This window comes from Elgaria multicarinata, chromosome 2, assembly GCF_023053635.1.
Source record: "Elgaria multicarinata webbii isolate HBS135686 ecotype San Diego chromosome 2, rElgMul1.1.pri, whole genome shotgun sequence".
Taxonomy (NCBI): domain Eukaryota; kingdom Metazoa; phylum Chordata; class Lepidosauria; order Squamata; family Anguidae; genus Elgaria; species Elgaria multicarinata.
Genome location: NC_086172.1, coordinates 76928169 through 76936929, shown reverse-complemented (window position 1 = coordinate 76936929; position 8761 = coordinate 76928169). Strand labels below are relative to the sequence as shown.

Sequence of the window (8761 nt, the reverse complement as noted above, 5' to 3'; positions counted from 1 at the left end):
TGGGTGGGCTGAAATGTTATCATTTGATCTGAGAAATCTAATCTTGTAAACTCTTAACTAACTGCTTTTGGAGTCAACATGTGCTGCAAATGGCATCTCAGATTGGAGAAGACAGTTTTGCGGATCAGATGGAGGCACGTTTCGGCAGTAGGGTGCCAACATCTCCCAAAGACAGAGGTGTCCGTTTTAGTGGGGATGAGAATGCTTTGTAGGGGCAGAACTGGGAAGATCCCAAGAAGGATGGAGTTCCAGACATTAGCAGGATAGAATAACTTATGACACAACAGACATGCCTGGAGTTCTACTTGTGCCTCTTTATTGGGAGAATCTTGTACATTTGTAAAACAGCGACTCGCGCTCAATAAAGTTATGGAATGATAAGCCCCTCCCGGGAAGATCCTTGGCTTGGTCCCAGTGAGAGCTCCACGCACCCTGCAAGGCTGCACCCCTTGGAATCACACACATTTCCAGCGGGCAGGCAGGTGGATGTTACCATCAACATCCTAATGCCTCTACAGCAGCTCATAGCCTCGATGCCCTTGACTTTTTAAATTGATCTACACAAGATCTTGGTGTTTTCACTGGAAGATGGGGAGAGCGTTTGCAGCATATTCCTGTGAGTGCCACGTTCCTTCCTGAATATGCACCCCCAGAAGTACAAGCACACTTCCCTAATTGTGGGGCAGGTCTCTGTGAGAGATCTTTGTGTGTCTAAGGGTGCATGCTGGCCGGGCCCCCCTCTGGTTTGCTACATGAGGGCTGGAAGCTGTTGCCGGGGTTCTGGGACATTCCCTTGCCCCACAAAGACAGCACAAGGTGGTTTGATTGGCTTTTTCCTGTCGTACCTTTTCTCGGGGCTCTGCCACAAAGCTAGAGGTTGACACACATTTTCTGCTCCTCCCCCAATATGCTTCTGGAGGACCAATCCCCAGCACTTGAGGATTCATCAATTCCCCCCGCCCCCCCACACTGGACAATTCTGCTACTGAGTGCGGTCTATGGGCCTGAGTCCTAGGGGACTGTGTGAGCTCTTATCCACCCCTTGGTGTTGTGCGGGACCCTAAAGGACTCCTTCCTTTCTCCTGGGGGGTGGGACAGTTATTTTTGGCTTGGACCCTGAATGCTGTTGGAGGAGGAGGATGGATGGACAATGCAGGGAAGGGAAAAGGCTGTACATCTGGGAAGTGGTGCCCCAAAGAAACCTGGGCTTTGTTGCTGCCAGCAACCTCCTGCTGAATCTGCCTCTGCACTTGGGCCTGGAGGAAACCTGAGATTCTGATGTCTATATCAGTGCCCGGCCTTACCAGCAGTTCTTGGCAACACCAGCAGGGGGCAGCTGCAGCAATGAAGGACTGAATATCTGGCTAAAAACCACAGGCCCAAAACAGTTATGTACAAATATACAGTTCTGAGGGGGATAAGGGAGGGGTGAAGCCGTGGGGTGGGGTGGGGCAGTGCCCATATGCTAAAGGGGCACATCCTGGTTCTTTCTTTAAGGGAAGGATTTATGGTCTTGAACCCTGTTATAGGTTCAATCCCAGTGTGGACAGCAAGAAGCAGGCAACAGGGCACAGGGCATTGCCCAACAGTAGTGAATGGGACACAGAACCTGTTTTCTGCCCTGAGACACCCCTGTGTGCATGTAATATTGTGATGAGTATGTAATGCATGTATGTAAGGGTTGGGGAATAGGTGTAAGGAAGAATACTAATGCTGGACAGGAGGACTATACGAAGTGAAAGGTGTTGGAAGGAACATTATGACTGCCAGGTGGAGTTTGTGGCAGAGGCAGACGCTGCCACGTAGGGTTGTGAACAGCTGGTTGGTTGCTGCTACCTCATCAGACTAGGCTCTGGAATAGATTTCTGCCTCTCTCTCTCTCCTGAGACAGCATCTTTGCTCCCGAGCGTACTCCATGTTCCCCGTTGCCCTTCCTCCCACTTTGCCGCTCAGGACAGACTGCCCCAATGAAGCCTTTTCCTATCCGTGGAGCAGTGCAGAGGCCATTCTGCCTCCCTGATCATGGCAGCGGATGCTCTCTCTGTGCTTCAATATGGTGGGGGCACTAAGCCTTAGAGAGGAGCGCCAGCTGGACTGGGCAGCGGATAGGACAAGGGGCTACAGGAAGAAGGGGGCTCAAAGCATCAAATGCCTTTTGAAAGCCTGAAGAGGTGGGAGAAGGTGGCTTGGGACTGGCCTTGCGACTTGGAAGGGCTGTTAGCACAGGGTAGGACCTGCTGTGCCCCGAGCTGCTCCAGCAGCGCTACCGCCCTTCGGTGGGGAGCGGTGCCCGGGCTGGACTAGCAAGCAAAGTCTTCAAAGACCCCTTGGGGCGAGTAGTGGTGGCGATGGTGATGGTTCGGCAGGAGGCCTGTGGGGTAGGTGCCCTCTGAGTGACGGCCCAGGGTCTCACAGGGGCTCTGCAAGAGAACATAAGAACATCAGAAGAGCCGTGCTGGGTCAGACCAAGGATCCACGTGGTCCAACACTCCGTTCACACACTGGCCAACCAGCTGCCAACATGACTGCAACAGCACCCTCCCACCCATGTTCCCCAACAACTGGTGTATACAGGCTTACTGCCACTGATAGTGGAAAACTGCACAGCACCCGTTACTGGTTTCCTGCCAACGTCAACTTAGCCTCCCCACCGCCACCCTGCCAGGTTGGGCTCCCTCTTCCTCCACCCCAGTCAGTTGTCCCTGCATGAGCAGTCTGCTCAATCTTCCTAGATAAAGGAGATGGAGACCAACAGTTTTAGGAAACCTGCACGTCACAAGAAAGCATAGGAGACATGGAGCTGCCATGGCTTTCCTTGTTCTGCGATATGACATCATCACACTATGCACTGTCCCACCCCTGCCAGCCAGGGCTGTGAGGAGGGGTAGGGCAACACAGTGTAATGACATCAACATCACGGATTCTGTCCTACTCCTACTAGATCAGTCGTGGGGAACCCAAGGCCCTCCAGATGTCCTTGAATTTCAACTCCCATGGGCAATGATAGGGGATGAAGGGAGTTGTAGTTCAGCAACATCTAGAGGGCCACACATTCCCACTCCTGAACTAGATGTTACAAAGAGGAGGGAGGGAGGAAGAGACATGGAACAGCAGCAGCTTTTCCTAATATCTGGTTATACCACTGACCAGTTATTTTCTTCTACTGTGGCAGAAAAAGGCAAGAGCTAGTGAGAAATTTTGCCCAGAATGGTAAACTTTGGACAATATTTGCCACTCCTAAACAGCAGCCCAATTTTGACGGCCTTCAGAGGGCTCCACAACCACATGCCCCCCTTTTTTGGCCTTGTCTCCCATTTCAACCACCCCATAGCAGTATTATTCCTTTTTCAGTGCTGGTTCATGATCCTGATCAGATTTACCTTTAACTGCTCTGCCCTGACCCCTGTAAAATCTGCATCTTCCTTAAAAGTCTGAGATGGAACTAACACACACACACACACACACACACACACACACACACTGTGAGAGAGCGCTTACAGAGCAGGAATCCACATATGAGGGGTGCCACACTCAACCATGCCAAATGAGATCAAGCTTTTGAAAATAATTACCGGTGTGGATTTAAAATGGTTAGGAACATCCACGATAACTCCACAGGGCAAAGTCATATCATTGAATTCAGAGAGGCCCTGTGCACTCAGAAAACATGCTTTGGGGATGAATATTATTCAAAAAGAAAATGTATGAGGGACATTAAAATGTCGGATCTCATTCACTGTGGTTGAGGCAGTTGAAACTTAGCTGAATGAGTACCAGCATAAGTATAAACTAAACAAGGTTAGTGGGAAGAAGTCATGTTGATTTAAGTAGTATTTCCAATGTTAATAAAATGGGAGGTTTCCAGGCAGGAAACATATTTTAGATCCTTAACATCAGGGGTCTAAATGTATCAACACTTACAATATGGAGATCTCTGAGGCTACGTACAGATGAAAATTCTTGAGACTTCTAAGTGGTATGTGGAAATATCACTGTCCACACTACACACATTCATTTTCTTTTCTATATACTCCTTTGATTAGTGGTTTGATTTTTTTCTTTTCTTTTTTTAGTAAAGGGTGTATACATACATATATGTCTTAAGAAATATTTTCGTAAGCCACTTTGACAGCCCTTTTGGCGCTATAATAAATCTTGGCTCTATAATAAATTCTATTTATTATAGAAGTACTAAAATAAATAAATAAATAAATATCCATTTATTTTGCATATCCACTATTATCCCTTAAAAAACAAACAAATACATAGTGCTCCTACGCAACTATATCCCACTATTTTAAAGGACATTTTCTTATTTTTAAATTCCATTTTCCTTCCAATGGTAGCTTAGAAAAGGAGTAAAAGTGATTAGAGCAGATTTATAATCTGGTCTAGTCAATTTTACTACTCTGTTTACTTGTATGGGATGGGATGACGACATGGCTGCAATTAAGAAGCAAGAAAAAAAGTTCCTGTTCTTTCCAGGGAGATTTCACATCCCTTGCATGATGTTTTACTTAGTTATTATCCTGCCATTGCGGGTTCAGGGTTAGCGATAGATTAAGTTGGAAGTTGCTCCCATGGCTCTTTAGAAATGTTATCTTATGCACAGTCTAAGATGGCTTTTATAAACAAGAAAAATAACAAGAGTTAGCATTTTAAAGACTCTCAACGTTCTATAACTGGCATTCCAAGACGAGCATCCTAACAAGCGTTTAAACACATATGCCTCTCAGTGCTGCTGCTGCTGCTGGCAAAACTGCCTTGAGGAGAGGCAGGTGGGAAAGTGGGACCAGCGGCCGCTCCTGGCGTATAACCTGAAGGGCTGTTGGAGCAGCCTTGGCTCACAAGCATGGAGCAACCTTGACCCGGCAGTTTGTAGCAACAAGGTGAAAAAAGTAGGGTATGACCTTGGCAGTGTAAATGGCAAGTGGAACAAGAAGAGCCCTGCTGGATCAGACCAAAGGCCTATCTAGTCCAGCATTCTGCTCCTATAGTGGCCAAACAGATGCCCATGGGAAGCCCACACGGAGGACATGAGGGCAATAGCAGTGGTTAAATCGTTGTTGTTGTTATTATTATTTATTATTATTATTTATTGTTGTTGTTGTTGTTGTTGTTGTTGTTGTTGTTTTTTAAAAAAACTCCCTGCACCCCACTGTATTGGATAATTTGCAGTTGGTCACCAATATTCCATTCTTGAGCAAGGTGCTAGAATGTGTGGTGGCTTCTCAGCTCCAAGGATTTCTGGATGAGGTGGAGTATCTAGATTCATTTCAATCAGTCTTCGGGTCTGATTATGGGGCAGAGACTGCTTTGGTCGCCTTGGTGGATAATTTACACCACAAACTGGGCACGGGTAGTGTGTCCCTGTTGGTTTTTCTGCAGCTTTCAATATCATCAACCATGGAATCTTTCTGAGGTGTCTGTCTGAGATGGGACTGGGAGGCACTGTTATATTGTGGCTCCAGTCTTTGTAGGAGGGGTGATCTCAGAAGGTGGTACTGGGGGGTTCCTGTTCAACATTGTGGCCTGTGTTGTCCCTCAGGGTTCCATCTTATATCCCATGCTATTTAATATATAATATGAAACCAATGGGAGGGATTGTCTGGAGTTTTGGGGTTTGGTGCCACCAGTATGCTGATGACACTCAACTGTATCTCTCTTTTCCATCTAAATCCACGAGAGTGTTCTGGTTCTAAATTGGTGCTTGATGTCGGTAATGGCCTCGATGAGGGCAAACAAACTGAAGCTTAATCAAGACAAGACAGAAATACTTTTGGTAAGTTGAAAGGCAGATAAGGGAATAGGGATTCAATCTGTGCTGAATGGGGTTACACTCGACCCAGGCTGCAGTTTGGGTATACTCTTAGACTTGGCCCTGTTGACCTGGGCCAGTTACAGGGAACATGTGATTCCCTTGTTACAAGACCTTCACTGGTTACCAGTCTGTTTCTGAGCAGAATTCAAAGTACTGGTTCTGACCTATAAAGCCATATACGACTTGGGACCAGGCTAACTGAAAGATGACCTTCTCCCAAACGAGACCATCACCTTCAGAGATGTATTTGGTGGTGATCCGAGACACACCCGGGCTGTGGATCTCCCTCCCAGGGAAGGCTAGGTTTGCTTTTTCTCTGCTTTTTTCAAGAAGGGTTTTTGCCTGGAAGCAGGTCTTTTGGGTTCTGTTCTGTTTAATAATATTTTTTGTGTAATTGTTATGTTTTTATGGTATTTTAATGTTTTGTTTTAATTAATTTTAATTGGTTCTGTAAGCCTCCTTGAGTGCCACATTTTCGTAGAAAGACAGGGTCCAAATGAAATAAATACATAAACAAATAGCACCCTCCTGTCCGTAATCCAAGCAACTGGTACTGAGAGACATACTGCCTCTTATCGTGGAGGTAATATATAGCCGTCATGACTAGTAGCCATTGAGAGAGTTGTTCTCCATAAAATAGAACTAGGTGCCTCATGAGTGTAGGGGTGTTTCTTTAGCCGTGGCAGCACAAACCCCTGGCATAGTGAAACAGGTGAGGGTCACCCACTTAACTGTTGATTATCTGCCGTCTCAGTGAGCCCATCTTTGTAAAAAGCCAAACCACCCTGCTAAATTCGGGAGGCCTCCCTGAATCCTAGGTCCAGGGTAGAAGGTCTTGGAGAAAAGGTGTCTATACTGCCTGCTTACCCCATCGTAGTGCTGCATTGTTTATATGCCCAAACTGTGTTTTTTCACGGTGTCCTTTTACCATGATTTTTAAAGTTGTTCTGAGCTCACCACATTGTTTCCCAGGCCATGGCTAGACCAGGCCTATATCCCAGGATCATCCCGGGATCATCCCTGTACATCCAAATGACACACAGGGGATACTGGGAGCAGGCAAGAATGACCCCTCCATTTGCCTGGGATAATCCTTAGGTCTAGCTAAGGCCCCAGTCTCTTAGTGGTGGCTGTGGTCCTGGTACAGTCAATGGGCATTGCTGGAGGCTGATGCAAGTCCAGGGTAAGTTCAGGTAAGCGCGGGAAAGCAGGGCACGGGGCAGACTTGACAAACTGAATGGCTGCCAGCACTGCGGTTTTTTATCCTGCTGTCTGAATTAATCGTTCCTGCCTCGCAACTGCGTGTTGCGGGGTTTTGAGGGAACCCAGCTACAAAGTGACATTGTATAGCCACAGTTTGCGTCTGTCTCACTTGGCTGCATGGCCACCTTGCTGGGTTGCCACCACCTTTCCCAAAGACAGATTCCCCTGGCACTTGACTTGGAAAAGAGAAGACATCACTGGGTTGCACAGAGGCTGTGATTCTGTCCACATGGTGGTGCTGTGACAACACGGCTTATCAGCTATGCTGGAACTTATCTCGTACTAGCTGTTTACCACAGATAAGTATTGATTTGAGGCATCTGTTCCATGTATCGAACCTGGAGGGTTCATGGAGCAACATAAATCTGTCCTGCATCTGCCTGATGTAATCTACATCAATGTAGTAATGACGTAGTACAAAGGTGTACACATAGCTCCACTCCTTTTGCTCCTGCCACAAACAATATATTTGTTAGAAGTCCTTCCCATGCATGCATGCACACCCACCCACACCCACCCACACTGGCAATTCACACCATTCACACACAATTAGAATCCGAACAGATGCCTGAATTTAGCATTAATACTTTCCACTGTAGGAAATTGGAAAATCAAAGTTAAAAAAAGAGAAGTAAACTAAAATGTGTAACTGCAATTTTCAGTATGTGGTTCATTTAAATTACAAGGAGTTCCTTAATGGCCCCATCTAGCCCAGTACTGCTTCTAGCAGCTCTCCGGGGGTTGAGACAAGGGGCTTTCTAAGGTGTGCTACCTGAGATTTTGAAGAAAAATGCCAGGGACTGAACACTGGGTTTTCGATGTGGAAAATCTGTGTGCCATCATTAAGCTAGGTAGGGCCTATCATCTTGATTTGTGCATTTATGGAAATTGATGAATAGAAATTAAATTAATGCACAACTGCACAATTATTATAGGATAGAGTTCTTTAAAAAACACATGATGGGAGAGAGGGAGAAGGAAACCAGAAATCACAGCCAGATATCCTTAGGGGGCAGCTCAGTTGCCCCAGTGACCAAACCCATGTTGTTGCAATATTGAACTGTATGGAATGTGCACACAGAGGTGAGTTCACTTGCGATGAAGACCTACCCCTTACCAGGAGTAATCCCGGGATGTTTGGCTCCGATCCTACTCTTACAGATATCAACCGCAAAACTCGTATTGGTTTTGATTGATCAGGATTGCAGCTTTTCATGTCCAAAATCAAGATGAGAACAAAGGACTTCCGTCAGGGGCTTGGGTCGAGATATAAGCCTATAAATCCACAGCTGCTCAAGTGGAATACAAAATGTTGCTCTCTCTTGGCCACTGCCCTAGGAATGAGCACAATCTTTCTGGTGCTTCAGGAGACTGACTGGGACCCTTGCTGCTGCTGCTGCTGCTGCTATATGGAACTCTTTCTCCCTATGGCATCCAATCAGCCAACTCATCAGGGATGGCAGCGGAACCTTTGCAGCATTAAAAGCCCGTCTGGGGAGTTCTCTGGCTGCAGCTTTATTTACAGCCCTTGCTGCAGCCAGGTTGAATTCCAAGGATTTCTAGCTTTTTATTGACTTAAATGTTGGCAGCAGCAGGAAATTAAAGTAAACTCAGCTGCTAATTAGTTATTCCTTGTCCGACAGCTCCAGAGCCAGCCAAAAATCGGCATGTTTGATG

The 8761-nt window shown here is 46.5% G+C and overlaps 1 protein-coding gene across 4 annotated transcripts in view; it reads right to left on the bottom strand.

Annotated features, from left to right (window-relative positions):
* Positions 1–294: 294 nt before the first annotated feature.
* ASIC4 (acid sensing ion channel subunit family member 4) overlaps positions 295–8761 on the bottom strand; it is a 234471-nt gene continuing 226004 nt past the window's right edge. For all 4 annotated transcript variants that reach the window (XM_063116834.1, XM_063116837.1, XM_063116836.1 and 1 more), the window contains one exon: positions 295–2420. In XM_063116834.1, coding sequence (XP_062972904.1) covers positions 2301–2420 — 120 coding nt within the window. In that variant the 3' untranslated portion in view covers positions 295–2300. The remainder of the gene's footprint in view (positions 2421–8761) is intronic.